The sequence below is a fragment of the Zosterops lateralis genome (assembly GCF_965231275.1).
Source record: "Zosterops lateralis genome assembly, chromosome: 11".
Taxonomy (NCBI): domain Eukaryota; kingdom Metazoa; phylum Chordata; class Aves; order Passeriformes; family Zosteropidae; genus Zosterops; species Zosterops lateralis.
Genome location: NC_139771.1, coordinates 19,910,560 through 19,927,812, shown reverse-complemented (window position 1 = coordinate 19,927,812; position 17,253 = coordinate 19,910,560). Strand labels below are relative to the sequence as shown.

Here is a 17,253-nt window from a genome sequence, read left to right as displayed (position 1 = left end):
AACTGTTAAAACCAAGTGGGGCAGTGTTTTCCCAGGCCCCTCCTTTGGGCTCTTCTGCTCATGGCCCATCAATGCCTTGCCCAGGACTCACAGGGAACTCCCTCCAGGAGCTCTCTCTGTTTAATGGGCCATCAAGGAGCCACTGCACGACTCCTCATCCCATTGGGAGATGCTCCCAATGCCCAGGGGGAGGAGCCAAGCATTCCCACCTGGAGAGAATCTGGGATTTGGGACAGGACAAGCAGCCCTGAGCCACTGGATTCCCAGAGGAGCAGAGCTCCCAGACCTTTCTGTGGGATCACTGCTTCAGGAAGAGCCCCTCACCTGGACTGCTCCCCCCACCCTGCTCAGGGTGTGTTCTGACTCTGGCACTGCTCCTTTGTGTTATTGCATTGATTTTATTTTATTTTTACCTTTTTACCTTTCTTCTTATTAAATTGTATTTCTGACTTGGAGCCTCTCACTCGTTTTGCTTTCAAACCACGACACGCACAAGCAAATTCCATAATCCCACGGGGAATTGTGCCTGTCCTGAGGCAGAGCAGGGGCTGCTCAGGCTGTCCCCCATCGTACCTCCGTGGTGGGGAGGAGTTCCACAGAGCAGGACCACTCCTTGTCCCTCTCTCACTGACACCGGGCTCCTCGGCCTCGTCTCGAAGTTTTCCAGGTCTTGAGGGAGAAGGAGAGAACAAGGCCTGGTTATTATTATTATCCATCAGAATAATTCCCAACTGAATCCCAATTAATCCCAATTTATTAACTCGAGGACAGTCGCGTATTGGACAGCGGAATTTAATTTTGTTGAGAAATTGCGCACAAAAATAGCTCATCCAACCTGATGTCATGGAATTACAGGGTCGTTAAGGTTGGAAAAGACCTCCCAGATCATCCAGTCTGACCATTATCAAGTCCTTTGGCATTCATAGAATAAATAATTAATTAAATAAATAAATATTTATTTATTCCTCCAGCAGTCCTGCTGCAGCTCTGGGAATTTGTGTTTACAATTTCTATTTGCAAAGCCAGTCTATTATTCCACGACCTTTTCCAGCATCATTTTTTTTGGAACTTGCAAGACTTAATCTACATGAGTTGGAAAAAAAAAATAAAAAAAAAAAATCAGATTTTGTAGTGTTTCCTTTCCTATAGAAACAGAGAACAGCTGTGTTCTATATATACAAGTGATAATTAAAGATCAGCAGGACTCCCACAGAGTCTAGGTTTAAATGATGATAAAAATATGTTGTTTTCTTTAAAATTCTGGTCTGGCCTAAACTGGCTGCTGTGCTTGGGTATGTTTGGATTGCTGTGAGCTTTAGCATTGGTTTTAAAGGGGAAGAAGAGGGGCCTTTCAGTGGGAAATCTCCTGTCCATGCCCAACTCCCAGAGGTGATTTTTATGGCTTTTAATGTCTATTTTTTCACCACACTCAATCTGCTGCTTCCTCACATTTCACTGAGATGTTGAAGAATTATCAGCCTCATTCCTGGTAATTCAATTACAAAACATGACACAATAGATGTGCTTTAAAAAAAAATAAATAAATAAAGGTTATTTACTTTTTGATCCAGTTCTCATCCTAATGAGAAGCCTTCCCCTTTTCTCAGAGCCATTTGGGAAATGATTGCTCAGAACACATTCAAAATACACTTTAATACAATAAATATCAGCTTCCCTTTAAACCTCTTTATACCACAGAGCTGTAAACTGCCTGCCCTGAGCTCATTTTATTTACCTGGCTGCAGATCCTTGTTTCAAACAATTGTTCCATTTTTCATCAGCTGAAACACCAACCTGAGCCAGAGTTCAATAGAGAGAAACAGCCCTCGTTGGTCAGAGCAATAACGATTACTACCTGTACAGCCTCAGCTATTTATGTCAATATATCAATTTTCTCCCCCTTAGCTGAACTTTACACAGTTAATTTTTCTTTTCCTCCTCTTCGTCTCCTGGAAATTGGTCTCCTATGAAGACATTGTCTGCTCAGAGGGGGCTGGATTGAATTAAGCACCTGTAGCACCTCCTCGTGCTGTCATGGCACAATAGATGGGGCCTGTCAATACGCGGGGAAAGGGTTTTAAACTCTGATGTTCTTTTAATTGCCTGCTGGCTACAGCTCTGCCTTGGATTATGGGTAGTCCAAGGGAAAAAAAGAAAAAAAAAAAAAAACCAACAAGGAAGGCCAAGAAAAAAAAATAGAAAAAAAATTAATTTATTTAGTTGTACTCCATTTTGTAATTCTAAATAAAAGACAATATAGTAAACAAGTGTAACATGATTAATTAGGGTTTGATTGATTAAGTTTCATACTTAGTCCAGTCTCCGAATTTGCAGGTTTATTTTGAAAATTTCATCTGAGAAAAAATTTATCACATTTTCTTTTCTTTCCTGGCCATTGTTTCCTGAGAAGAAAAAGGCCAGCACCAAATATTTGTGTGGAAAAGGGATCCCTGGAATTCCTGTCAAGATTTGCTTGGGGTGCCTGGTCTGAGGCTTTGTCCCCTGGGACAAAGGGAAAAAAGACCCTCAAATTCTCATATTTATTATATTATTTAAAAAAAAAATATTTAAAAAGTGCAAAAATTCAGATTTATTAGGATTCAGGTGCTAACAACAAAAATGGCCACAATTTCCTTTCCTATCTCTTTCCTTCAGGAAATCAACCCTATTGGTTTTTTTTAATTTTTTTTTTTTTCTGAGAACAAAATTTCAGTTGTTCTGAGACACCCAAGAAAGGAGGGAATAAAAAAATTAAGGAAGCTCAGTGCAGCAGGAGGAAAAGGTTTTCCTGACAATTGGGAATTAACTGTGTAATACCTCGCTCTGAAAATGGGAAGAGATTTTGGAAAGTAATGAGCTGCTAGTAGCAATTTTTAGTTTAATGACACAATATGTCATGTTATCAGTTCTGCTCTCATTTCAGGTGCTGTGTCACCTGTCCCTGTCTCTCCATTAAAACCGTGACAAGTCTCCCTGACTTGAATAATTAAAAGCAGGAGGATGAGATCTCTTTAGGGATCCAGTGTTTTAGAGGGAGCAGGATTGGTTTTTGGATTGTATCATGGAATTATGGGATGGTTTGGGTTGGGAGGGACCTTGAAGCTCATCCAGCCCAACTCTGAGACATTTTATACTATCCCAGGGTGTTCCAAGCCCTGTCCAACCTGGCCTTGGGCACTTCCAGGGATGGGGCAGCCACAATTTCTCTGCCAGAGCCTCCCCACCCTCAGGAAACATTTTTTTTTCCCAATATCCCATCTAAACCCAGCCCCTTTCAGTTGAATCCACGTGGGGAAGAAGCTGGTTGTGACTTTTCAGCCTCTACTTTTCAACCTTGAGGATCAAAATCCTCTGGCAGGAGTTTGGGCTCTTTGATGGCGTGTTTGTAGCTCTGCTGTACAAAGCAACTCGGATTTGCCGGTGCAGGAGAGGAGATTTCCATCCCTTTATGCTTATTAATCATAGGTATAAAAAAAGCAGTTGTGGAGGCACATAAATCATCATTTAATCTCTTCATCTCACCCATGACGGGGACAAATATTCAATGTCCTTATTTAACCCAATTTTTAAAGGCCTTTAGGAAAAGATATTTTCTTTAAAGAATCCATTCCGCTGCCTAACTCTGAGATCTTCATCACTCTGCATCCTTTGGACACCCTCACCTCCCCAAAATTTCACAGGCCAAGGCAGAAATGATCTTTTGCTTTGATTGATTTTGATAGATAATTGTTCAAAGTGAATTTATTCAGTGCTTCTCTCTGTAATAAAGGATCATTGAAGAACAAAAGATCCCCAAAACCTCTGAAAGAGCAAACCAAGGCAAAACAGATAAAGAGAATTAATTGGAAGAGTTGGTGTTGCTTCTGTTTTCATCCTTATTGGGCTCTTCCTCCAGGCAGGAAGCATCTCCCATGGAATATTGTGACACCTCGTTCAAATGTGTTTAATAATGAGCTATAAAATAATCTCCTTTTGCTTTGCAGTCCAGGTGGATGAGAGAAAGAATAGGTAGATCTTCAGAAATAATTTTTGTTTTTGCCGCAAAGATTTCTCCATCTATTTCCCAACCTACGGGGTTGTATTTTCAATGATTTATTGCAGTTCAAAATGTGTTAAATATATATATATGTAGGAAAAAAAAAATTACCTGATTATACAAATACAGATATAATACTTTGTTCTTGTTATTCTGAAATTCTGGCTGCTGTCAAAAGCCCTTCTCCTTGCCCTGGGTGTTCATTGACACCAAGAGAGCACGAGCACTGTGTTCCTCCAGCTCCTGTTCCCTAGCACAGCTCTATAACGTAACATGACATAACCTAATAAAGCAGAATGTTGCTTGTCAAGAAGAGTATCAACTAAGAAGGCTGAGATCAGGTGTTTGGCACACATTTAGATTGCTAATATGCACTTAGGAATAAGATGACTATTTAACAGATGGTATATTTGCTAACTTCAGTGTTTCTGCAGAGATCTATAAATAAATTATCACCTAGTTCCTACATAATTCCTTTCATTCTTTGTCTGTATTTATCTCACTCGAAGAACAACGAGTTCCATCACACTCCATTGCTTTCTCAGCTGCGAGTTTTAACAAAAAAAAAATCCACATTTTTTCCCCCCCCACCAGATCTGTTGGCAGACATCTCTTGGTAGAGCAGCAATAATCAGTTGGATGTGATAATGGGGTCGTGAAGGCCAAACAAAAAAACTCAGACGCACAAGTGCTCCTTTCCCAGGGAAAAGTGGGAATGGATGGACTCAGCTGTGTTTGGCACGGCCTCATCTCCAGCTGAGAATGTCATAGGGCTGAGCAAGGAGGGGCTGTGCTCACAGCACCCCAAATATATGGAATTTTGTGGGGTGGAATCAGGGCTGTGCTCACAGCACCCCAAAAACAGGGCATTTTGTGGGTTGGAGTCAGGGCTGTGCTCACAGCACCCCAAACATTGGGCATTTTGTGGGGTGGAGTTAGGGCTGTGCTCACAGCACCCCATAGGGCATTTTGTGGGGTGGAGTTAGGGCTGTGCTCACAGCACCCCATAGGGCATTTTGTGGGGTGGAGTTAGGGCTGTGCTCACAGCACCCCATAGGGCATTTTGTGGGGTGAAGTTAGGGAATGGCACGGGTTCCTCTGATGGGAGCAGGGATTCTGGAGGTGGAGGAGGCTGTCAGCTCCTTGTTGGGAATCAAGGGAGGAATGTGGAGATGGAATTGGTCAGAGCATTTTTCACCTGGTGTAACCCAACTTTACCCACTGGTGTCAAGGGTGTTATCATGGAATTACAGGAGGTTTGGGTTGGAAGGACCTTAAAATCCATCCCATTCCACTCCTGCCATGGGCAGGGACACCTTCCACCATCCCAGGGTGCTCCAAGCCCTGTCCAGATTTCTTTTATCCTGATTTATGGCCTGAAAATCTTCCAGGTAGATTTTAAACAGAAAAGAACCAGAGGTTGAGAAGAATATCAGTGTTGGATGAAGGGGATCATTGGTGTCACTTTGCTGAGCACAAACCTGGCAGTGAGAGAAGCAAACCCAGGCTGGGTGAGGTGAAGAAATGGCCTCTGGAGACAGAAACAAAGTGGAAGTGATGGACAGAAATCTTCACTGCTGAAGCACTTCCTTTAATGAATAGGTTAATTCATAGGTTCAGACAGATTATTTTTTCCTTTATGTTTTAAAGCTCATAATAATAGAAAGAATCATAAATCCCAGAGTGATTTAGATTGGAAGGGGCCTTAAAGCCCATCCTGTTCCACCCCCTGCCATGGGCAGGGACATTTTCCACCAGGCCAGGGTGCTCCATCAACATCCAGTTGCCGACTGTTCATTAATAGATTTGCTCTAATTCCCCCACCACTTCTGTTACCCACACATCTGGGGTTTTTGTTTTGTCTATTTTAATATAAAACTGCCTTACTGGTGTCAGAGCAGCAGATTTAACTGCACAACAGAGTGAAAGGTCAGTTTTCCTGGGATTAGGGAACTGTTTCGGAAATATGTTGGGTAAGAAAAAAAACCAAATCACAAGACTCAATTCACTAATTTCAACCTCCCAATAATGTGTTTGAAACTCCTGAACCTGCTCAGGGACAGTCCATCCAAACCTGTCCATCCCATAAAACTTCTCCAAGGAAACCAAGGAAACTTGGGTGTTCTAATACATGAAATTGTTCCAGGCAATTAGAGAAACTCCAATTTATCACCTTGCATAATTACCACAGTTCATCTGAATTAATGTGATTTCATGCTTTCTTGAACTTTTGATTTTTTTTTTCTTCTTCTCCCCCTCTCATAAATGTTTTGTCATTACATAATCCCAAATATAATGGTTGTAATTACTTGGTATTGAAATGTGCAATGAATGTTAAGGCATGAGGAGGGAGAGCTCCTTACAAATTAGCCACGCTCCTGAGGACAAATCAATACAATTCCTCACATTTCCATGGGCCTGTGTCAAATTGTGATAGATCACTTCTGTTCCCCTTTTTGTTTTTTTGTCTCTTATTGCCTGTGATATATTGCAATAGGAGAGGTGTCCCTGCAGTGGTGCAGCACAACAGGAATTTCCTCACAGGGAAATGGGGCACAAAGGACAAGCTCAGCATTTTTCCAAGGAAGTTTCTGGCTAAGATTTGCTGTGAGTATTTGCTGTGAGTATTTCCAGCACTTGTGTTATCAGTTTATCATTAGTTACCTTCTTCTGCTCTGGTTTTAATGAATCAAAGGTCCCATTTGGGTCTGAATTTGGTGCCTGAATCAGAGAATTTAGGTCTGTTATAACTAAAAAATAATAAAAATTAAACCTGTTGTATCTTTTAAATTATCTCAAATTCTGGAAGGACCCATACTTCCAGATTTTGGAGGGGAAGTCCCAAAAAATTTGGGGTTGAAGCCCTTTTAGCTACAGGCTGTGCCTATCCAAACCACCCCAGACCCCTCCTGGACATCAATCCCTGTTTTTTGCTTCTCCTCAGTATTTTTGTACTGTAGGAGATGAGCACCAGTCTCTTTCAGCCCGGATACTATGGAAATATCCTTCTTTCTCCAAATATCTCCCAAAGGAATGGCTAATCTCCTTCCCTACAACTTCCACTGCAAAGTAAACTCTCTTTTTCAGCTTTTCCAAACTGCGCCAAACTTGCTGAACAAACCCTCTGACAGTTCCTTTGTCTTGATAATACTGTCAATACATTAATCTTTTCCCGTTAGCATCTAATCTCAATTTTTTTAAATGTTCTAATTGATTTTCTATGAATTCAATGCTGAGATTAAGAGCGGTGTTATCTCTAATTAAGGTGTCTGAAAGCCGCTTAGTATTTCCCATTTCCTGCCTTTTAAATAGTTGGATTTTTCTCCTCAACACCTGCTGAGTTCTCCTGCTCCATCCAAAGCACTGGAACACTTCAGGTCTGGCAGGTTTGGAGCTGAGTCAGCCAGGAGTCAATGCCTGAGTGTTTTCTTTCACCAGCACAGGTTAAAAATTCCAATTTTTGGGGAATTTTGTTCTCATTTCCACCTTAGGGGAACGCTGCATCATCCCAGTGTGGGTAAAGGGAAAGCTGCCCCAAATTCCCTGATGGAGCTGCTCTGTCAAAAAGAGAGGGGAAAACCACAATCTCTGGGTCCTGTCCTTCTCCAGAGCTGTGTAATCATCCAAGGACCTTCATCATCGTTTCCTTATTCAGTTAAATTACTTTGGAGCTTCCAAGGGGAAGGAGCTGTAATTTACACTTCAGGACGAACACAGGCCCCGGGTCCTCAATTCAGCTCAAATGATCTGAATGGCCAATCCAGGCACTAATTTTCAAGGTGGGGAACAATAATTCCAGCCACAGTCTGATTGTCTTATTCAATTAAAGGATGAAAATGCCCTTTACAAAGTAATATCAAGCTTCTCTAGAGGAAAGAAGTGGAAGGTCACAATTAAATTAAAGAGGGAGGGTGAGGTGAGAAGGAGGGGAAAAAAAAAACCCTGAGCTGGCTTGACTTTTGTTCATGCACCAAGAAACCCAGAGCACAGGAACATATGCTGGGGAGCTGTAGAGCTGGTCTACATCTGGCCTTTGTTATTTTTTCCCCTTGCTTTTACGGAGTTAGCAGCATAAAATATTAAATTTCTCTTCTGAGCCGAGCCCAGGACTTGCTCTGAGCAGTGAGTGTTGACACAGCCTTAGGGCTCCTGCTCCAAAGCCCATCTGCAGGCCAGAGGCACAGCTGAGGAGCTGCCCCTCTCCCAGGGAGGGGCACGGGGGGAATATTTCTTTAATATTTTATATTCCTGAACAGTTTTCTCACTTGTCACGACGCAGTTCATTTGTCACCTGTCATCACCAGAGTCACTTCGCCGTCTGCAGGAGTTTTCTCCAGATTGGAGAGCTCTTAAAGACAGATTTCTCTTCCTGGGCTGGACCTCAAGGGTTGGATTTATCCCTGCCACAACCACACTGACTTCAGGGAGCCAGCCCTGGCTGCTGGGGCAAATGTCCTTTTGGCAGGGGGTTCATTCTTATCCAAACCCTCTTCTTCTTCATATTTCCCACTACTCCCACAAAAAGCTGTTTTTAACTACATGGAGATGGTTCAAGAACTTCTCCTTTCCCTCAAACCTTGACTTTGTTGGGGTCACGTAGTTGTACCCTGGTCCTGCAGGAGGGACCTTTTGCATCTCTGCCCTGGGTTCTGGTGGGTACAGCCCCACTTCAGGCCACTAATTCTTTTTGTAATGTTTCTACCAACAAAATAATAATCAAGGCTCGTGATACATTCAATAAAAATGGCGAGGAAGAGGGGAAAAGTGGCGAGGAAGAGGGAAAAAGTGGCGAGAAAAAGAGGAAAAGTGGCATGGAAGAGAAAGCTTTCACACACTGCTGATGATGTCCGTGCCTATTTCAGCCCTTCCCAAATTCCTGCCCAGCCCTTTGGAGATCTTGATCCAGCACAGAATTATTTCTTCTAAAATGACCCTGAATTACCCCCAGCCCTTCTTTACCTCCCTCATTCCGGCTGCAAAGCCCTCAAAGAATTCCTTCCAATGGGAATTTCAAGGTTTGATGGATGTAGGGGGTTTTTGGATGTGAATCTTGTCGATGGGATTTCAGGTGTAGGTTACATTGTTTGTTCCTGCAGTAGCATTTAGAAATAGATATTTACAGCTCAGTGCATTCTCTGTGTGGTTTTCCTGTTGAGAAAAGCAACGCCTGTGACCTCATTCCTTCACTCCATGAAAAGTCCAAATGTTACACACTGTTCCTCCTTCTCCAATATCAGCTACAGAACAGACAAGCTTATCAGCTGCCTTAAAACTCTTCACAGGACCAACCTTCACTGCAAAAATAACTGAGCAATTAATTTCATTATTTTTATTAGGAAAAAAAAAAAGCCAATCATTTATGCCAAATAATTTAGTGTGTTGTTTTTTTTTTTTCCATTGCAAATCTCCACCATAACTTCTTCTGTCACTCCAAAAAAATGAAGGATCTCATGTGAACATCATGGATATTTCACTCAATAATTTATTGGAATCTACATCATCTTGTCTGTAATGAAAGGAGAGCAGATAAAATAGCAAATCACCCAGACTGCAAACATAGAGTGGTTTTATCCTTCCCAAGTATTAAATTTTATCAATCAGAATCTATCAGCTCCGGGACCTGTGGAGGCTTTGTTCCCCACCATATCTCAATCACATATATTGCTTTTCCAATGCAACTGGCAATGGGTTGATTTAGGATAAACACTTTTTAAAGGACCTAAAGAAGAGTAAGTAATATAGAACTAAAAGATAATCTTCAAGTACTTCTATGTTCCCTATTCCTACTTTATCTGCCTGGTTCACTGCCTGTAATGCTCCTTACAACCTCTCTGCAATGTAGATCTCTGCTTCACAGATAAAAAAATCTCCTTTTATAATAAAAGTCTAAGGAACTAACCTGGAATAAAGCAGCTTTAACCAAGTGCTGATAGAGCAGAGCCTTGAACACAGTGGTTAAGTACTCTGAGTGAGATGCTTAAACCGTTGGAGGGGCAGAAAAGTGGAATTTCTGATGTGGCTGGTCTGTTGCAACATAAAATAAGCAGGGAATGTTGCTGCCATCAGCTTCGGGATGTGTTTAAAAGGAGACAGGAGGCTGTGACAGCTCTTGGTGTCAATGGACACCACACGGGCTCAGAGAATGCAGAGGAGACTAAAAGAGGGAATGATGGAGAAAGCAAACCCCCTTCCTTATGGAGATACACCCATTTCTCCTGATTTTAGGATTCCAGGCTGTTCTTTGTGTCTTCAGGAACATCAGGAGATTTGCATAATCCTATTCTTGTGATATCAGAGCTTTAAAATAGAAGCTCTATTATCACCCTGCCTTGTCCTGTCAGCAGGGAGGTGAAACCCTTCCAGGCTTCCTGCTTCATCCCTCCCTGATCAGTGGTGGGTCCTGCTTTTCCTGCAGCCTGTGAGAGGCTCTGTGTGCACAGAGTTCTGCAAAGAAATAAACACTGGGAAATTCAGTGGGGATAAGGGAAGATGAGCTGAGCGTGGTGAAGGTCTTGCAGCAGTTTTGGTCTTGGAGTGATTAAATTGCATTGCTTAGAGGGTTCTCTGCATGTGTTCTGCTCAAAGTGGCCTTGAAGGATGCCCAGTGCCCCAATTTGGGGTGGGTAGAGCAGGACAGTGACCCCTTAGAGACCCCTCCCTCTTGGAACCAGCCCAGGGGAGGCCACCAGGTTGATCAGAGGGCTGGATGAAGCAATTCTCCTGTGAACACAGCTGGGAGAGTTGGGGCTGGTATTCCTGGAAATACCGTATTCCTCACAACAATGGTTCTCACCAAGTTTTTCCTGATTTTCAGAGGAAACTCTGTGAAGGAAAGGGGCAGAAAAGGGAAAAGACCTTAGAGACCCCTCTCTCTTGGAACCAGCCCAGAGGAGGCCACCAGGTTGATCAGAGGGCTGGAGCTCTTCTCCTCTGAAGTGAACTGGGAGAGTTGGGGATATTATTCTTGGAAATATCATATTCTTTACAACAGTGGTTCTCACCAGGTTTTTCCTGATTTTCAGAGGAGACTCTGTGAAGGAAAGGGGCAGAAAAGGGAAACCATGCCTGAGGCTGCTGGGTGTGCTCCATGGAGAGCCTCCATTAAGCAAAGCCCTTGGTGTGGTCTCCTGCCACGGGAACTGCTGCAGAGAGAGCTGGAGCGTTGGTACAGAGTGTCCATAACAATCAGAAGTGATAAATGAAAGTTCTCTTTCTTTTCACTCCAAGCAGAATTTTGACAAAAACACAGGGTTTATTTCCTGTAACTCATTCTCTCAGAACGTGGCCCTCAGCTCCCCACACCAGGGAGGAGTGGCTGCTGCTGCTGCTGCAGTGATATTGGATTCTACCTGTGCTTAGGAGTCCAAAAAAAAGGCAATTTTGAGCTGTGAGCCTGTTTAGTGACATATGGAAGAGATGACAGCAGCACTTCCATCCTCCAGACAGGATCAATCCTCAGCAAGTGCTCGCACTGCACGTTGCATTTTTTTCCTCACCCACTGAAGGCAAGATGCAGACTGAGAGGTGTTGCCAGGATCACCAGGAGGGCTGTGCAGAGCATGCAAAGGAGGATTTTTATGACTGATTCTCCACATATCTGAAGTTGAGATGTGTTTCTACATCAGAGGAAAGTGTCCTTGCTTGTGGAAGTTGGGGTTGGAATGAGATGAGCTTTAAGGTCGCTCCCAAACCATCCCTTTAGGATTATTTAGATTGTTTAGAAAGCTACGTTTTTAAAAGAGAGAGGTGAGGTCAGTGCATTACTCAGCATGTGTGGGGTAGAATGAGGATAGAGACTGAGAGAATTGGGATTGTTCAGCCTGGAGAGGAGAAGCTTTGAGGTGCCCTCATGGTGGCCTTGCAGGGCCTGAAGGAGCTGCAAGAAAGACGGAAAGAGACTTTGGAAAAGGTCCTGGAGGGACAAAATAAGGGGGAATGGCTTCAAACTGACAGAGGGCAGGGGTAGATGGGATATTGGGAAGAAATTCCTCGCTGTGAGGATGCTGAGGTGCTGGCACAGGGTGCCCAGAGCAGCTGTGGCTGCCCCTGGATCCCTGGAAATGTCCAAAGCCAGGTTGGACAGAGCTTGGAACAGCCTGGGACAGTGGGAGGTGACAGAGAGTGGAACTGGATGATCTTTGATGTCCCCTCCAACAGGCCATTCCATGACTCTCTGTGGACAGAAGCAAGTCTATGGCTTTACCTGATACATCCCTCAAGGGGAAATGGGAATTTAGAAAACCAAGTCCAACTTTTGGGGATGTATTCTGTCCTTTTGATGATGACCTTTTCCTAGCACTGGCCAGCTGAGCTCTTCCTCCTTCCTGCTCCTCAGTTATCAGCTGGTCATCCCTGAGTGCCTGAACTGAGCAGTTTATGCCTCCCTTTGAGGATGACAGGCCCTGCCAGAGTTCATTCCTGCCATCCAACTGCCAGGCAGCCTGATCAGTATTCCAGCCCTCGTGTGCTGTGATGAATTAACAATCAGCTTAAAGACCCAGAGAGCTTTACTCCAGGTGGTAGTTACAACAGCTAGCACACCTTTTAATCAAATACAATTGTTACAGAGGGATTTCTGGACACACACAGCACCACAACACAACCCAGCCAGGAGTGTAGGTGCCATTTAGCCTTAAATTCATGCATGTCCAGGCTTTGCAAATTCAGGCCTATCTGATCCCAGCCTATTGATTTTTCCATTTTCTGTTTCAAAGCATACACTGCCAGTGAAAAGGGTTATGACATCCCGAGGCTGCTGGATTGCTTTGTGATGTTTCTGTAATTTGTGTGCACTCGAAGGTAAATAACACGATGAAGTAATCAGATGAAAAGTGGGCTTTTCATGCTGGCTGAGCATCTCCCAGCCCCAACTGGGCTCTGCTAAAGCTCAGCCTGTCACCATCCAGCAGACACTAAATGGGTTTGATTTGGTTTAATACGTTCCTCCCTGAAATGGTTAAATGCTAATTAATGCTGGACTGTTATTTTTGTGTTTCGGGATGGCAGAAACTCAGTCCAGGAGGAATCATTTCCTCTAATTTGTTATTTCAGCAAAACTGTGTCTTCTGTCTGTGACAAAAAAGCACGTGGAGGCTCTTGGGAGCTGCAGATTTTCATTCCGAGTGCTCCAGCACTGCCACTCTCAGCCACTCTGCTGGGAGCACATCAGCACTGGCCAAGAGCAGGAAAAATGCTGCTGAGAATAAGCACCAAGCAAAACCACTTTGAAAACCAGGAGAATGTGGTTGGATTCCTCCAAAACCTCCAAGGAGAAATCCTTCCTGGGTCTGTAGCATTGTGGGGAACTTTAAAATATGGAGTCTGATAATTCCACTATGTGTCCTCCTATGTGATTCAGGGCAAAGTGACCAATTCTAGGCATGAAATTAGATTGTTGTCATTGTTTCTCAGAATTTCAGCTGCAACCATCATGACTTTTATCATCAAGGGTAGAATAATTTGACTGAGAATCTAATTTAAGATCCCTAAGCAACAAGATGCTTTCAATTAATACTGAATTTTCTGGGTTTACGCCCTGAATAATTATGAATTAGGCTCGCATTTGATTATTTTTCATTGTGGAGTCCTTTTTTTATTCTAGTTTGTTTAATTGCACTTCTTATTTCTCCTGCATATCCTCGAATGCCTCTGCTAGAGATGTTTTTGAGAGCTAAAAGAACAAGTAACAGGCCTGGACAGGCTGTTTCATACAGCCTGTTACGGGGATTTCCCTCAAGACCAGTTGTTTGCACACAGTTATTTTTGCTTAAAACTGAGGAAATAATTAAAGCAAATCCCCTGTGTGCCTTGGGAGAAAGTTCTTGTTGAAGCCATACTGAAGCAGTTTTCCCTAACAGGTTTTTTGTTTGTCTTTTTTTTTTTTTTTTTATCAAGGCATGAAATGCCTTAAACAAAAATGCCTTAGGAAAAAAATTCATCACTGAAAGGGTGGCCAAGCTTTGGAACTGGCTGTTCATGGAAGTGATGGAGTCCCTATCCAAAAATGAGTAGATGCTGCATTTTGTGATGTGGTTTATGAGCAGGGGGAGGTTGGGCAAAGGCCGGACTTGATGATCTCAAAAGTCTTTTCCAACCCTGTTGATTCTGTGATTTTGTGATTCTATGATTCAAGATGGAAAGGACCTTCAGCCTATGACCTAATACCACATTATGAGCCACACCATGGCAGCAAGTGCCCCATTCAGTGATTTTTTTAAACATCTCCATGGACTGGGAGTCCATTCCAATGCCCAACCACTCCTCCTGTGAAGAACTTTTTCCCCAATGTCCATCCTAAACTTCCTCTGGTGCAGCTTAAAACTGTGTCCTCTCCTGGTTCAGTGACTCTCAGCTGTGTAAAAGGCAAAGCTCCCATGGCCTCGTCTCTTCTCTCATCTCTCATCTCTTCTCCCAAGCTGACTTGGACCCACTTCCAAGATGAACTTCCCAAGCCTTTGACTTCCCTTTGGGCTGCTCTAAAGTCTTCCAGATGACCTTGTGCTGGATGTCAGCCCTGCCCTGGAAGGGGAAAATCCCTGTGGGTGACAGGCCATGACTCCAGGCTCCAGCCTGGACCAGGACCCAGCTCCTGTGTTTGCACAATCCCGACACCAAATCTTTGCAACAACTCCTGCCTCGAACATCCCCAGCTCCTGCAAAAACACACATGGGGCTGCTCCAAATGCTGGCAGGGCAGCAGGAGCCGTGCAGGGTTTTATAGGGAGCTTTCAAGTTTATTTATGACAAAACAAGCCTTGTGCAGGAAGCAGGGATGCCAAGGGCCTGCCATCCTCACGTCCCGCTAATGCATTTCCCTCTCCCTGACGCTGTCTCTCATTTTCAGCTCGTAGCTTTAATAATCTATGCCACTGCCTTCTGTACAATATTCCTCCTGCAGCTTTCCTTTGACAGCTCTGGTTTTAATAGAGGATAAGCACCAAACTCCAGCTGAATCTGAAGACATATTTCTAATCTCGTCCCGCATTTATTTTGCTTCTCGGAGAACTTCCCGTCTCGAACAGACGGGGGAAAAAAAAAGCATTTTTCACGTATTAAGTTGACATGGTGAATAGGTTTTCTGGAGGTATCATTAATTCAAACCCCAACTCCGAGTTAGTTGCCTTGTAGTAAAGAGACAAATACACATAAACCCTGGTACTTGGATAATGGGTTTGATTCAATTCTTTATCAGGGAGATTGCAATAATCTGCCAGGCATTCCAGTCCAGGGAAAAATCCCATTTTGTGAGGTGTTGAATGAAAGTGTCATAACAGCGCCGTGCCTGCCTGCCTGGATTTTAAGATATTGCCTGAAGTATTGGTTGAAACAAAGAATTAAATTGGATGGCAACATGAAAATAAGACACAGGGAAATGTTGACTGTGAAATAAGTGTTTCAAGGTAATTTGTTCTGCTATTCTCATCAGGTCATTATGACGTTTCCCGTGTACTGTGGAGTTTGTTTTTTTTTTTTTTTTTCCTATTGTAAGACAACTTAAAACTCCCAGTTCTGCAGTGATGCTGCTAAATTGAAGCATTTTCCTGTAAATTTGTGCTTGTCAGTGTAAATAACAGCCTTTGATTTGTCTGTCCTCTCTCTTCTCCGTGGGGAAGGATGTAAATATCTGTCACCACTACTGGAAAAGTGGTGTAGTGCTTGATTATGGGATAAATTTAGCATTCCCTGGTGCTGTTAGAGCTGGAGGACTGGAGCAGGCTGAGCTGGCTGGGGGCAAAGCAGAACCAGCTCTGGGATCTGCTCCCTGCAGGAACTTTGGGCAGTGTTTGGGTGGGGGTAAAAAGCTTCAATAAAGAAACTGCTTAATATAAAATACTGAATAATCACCAGAGCTGCCTTTCTGTCACAGATATTCCTGGTTTTTCTTTCTCCCCCTGCCTTTTTTTTTAATTTTATTTTATTTCTTTTACACCTCGTTTGCACCTTCATTTAAGGATGGGAATTTCCTTCATTTAATGGAATATCCTTCATTTAAGGACATTCCCTTTCCTTAGGTCTTTCCCCAGCTCCCTGCCTGGCCTGCCTTGGTTTCTTGTGGATTCCAGACTCCATGGACAATTTTGAGGTGACTATCTTTCTCCTTTCTAAAAAAGAATTTGTCCTGTCACTAAACAACTTTCACCTCCAAATCTCGTAAAAAATTCCCCACACAGGAAGATGGGCTTGGAAAAAATGTTTCAGCAGAAGTGGTAAAATAATGAATCAAATTTTTTATGCTTTTTACATTTGACCGGCTCTTGGAAATCAAAGCTGTGCGAGGAATTCAGGGTAAAACATGATTAAGTGAGGTACCAGTGATACACCTTTTGATCAGCTCTGCTGAAAGACACTCTGTGAACCAGCCTGACCTCTGATGTCTCCTTTGTGTAACCCCAGTGACACGAGGTTTGCTGTGAGAAATGGAACAAGATTAATAATTAATCCGTTCGCTGGTGTCTGAAATGGTGACACGAGCTTGGCTTTAGTCACATCTTTTATTAATGAGCTTTGAAAACAATTGCTTTTCTCCCAGCAACAGACTGCTCTGAGCTTTAGACTGCCAAAAAAAAAAAAAAAAAAAAAAAAAAAAAAAAAAAAAAAAAAAATGGGGCTGGACGGAATATCTGGAGTTTTTTGGTTGTTACTGTTGTTTCCCCTCCTCTCCCCAGGGTATTCACAGAACTCGGTCACTGCATCCAAACCTTGTGAAAAAAGGTTGTGAAGTTGTGAAGAAGTGAAACGGGGAGCAAAGACGAAATAAATTTTAAATCATCTCAAGACAGACAACGTGCTCGACCTGAGGGAGCTGAAACATGAAATGTTTCAGAGAGTGGTGGCTCACACTTTTACACGTTGTGTAAGGAAAAAGAGTGTTTCTTTGGTAATGTAAAAAAACCAAAAAATATCAAAAATCAGTGTGCCAATTAGGGGAACAATAGTTTTGTGTCTCAATTAGACCTCATTAGCTACAGAAAACTCAAAGCCCAACTTTTTGCAACAATTCTCCCCCCCAGCTGTATCTACCTGTGGGAGAACAACAAAACCAAAAGTGAAAACACCTTTATTAAGTGAAGATAATTGTGCTCATCTTCCTTGACCTTTTTGTTTCCTGGTTTTTATTCTGGTTCCCGAGGGCAGCAGCCATCAGGTGTCTGGTTTTGTTATTAATATTTACTAGGAACATTTTGGTTTCTTTAGGAATAAACTGAAGGAAGTCAAAC

General features: G+C 42.9%; 1 protein-coding gene across 3 annotated transcripts in view; it reads right to left on the bottom strand.

Moving 5' to 3' along the window:
* CNTN6 (contactin 6) overlaps window positions 1-17,253 on the bottom strand; it is a 131,057-nt gene that overhangs the window by 59,530 nt on the left and 54,274 nt on the right. For all 3 annotated transcript variants that reach the window (XM_083869763.1, XM_083869764.1, XM_083869765.1), the window contains one exon: window positions 574-669. In XM_083869763.1, coding sequence (XP_083725889.1) covers window positions 574-669 — 96 coding nt within the window. The remainder of the gene's footprint in view (window positions 1-573; window positions 670-17,253) is intronic.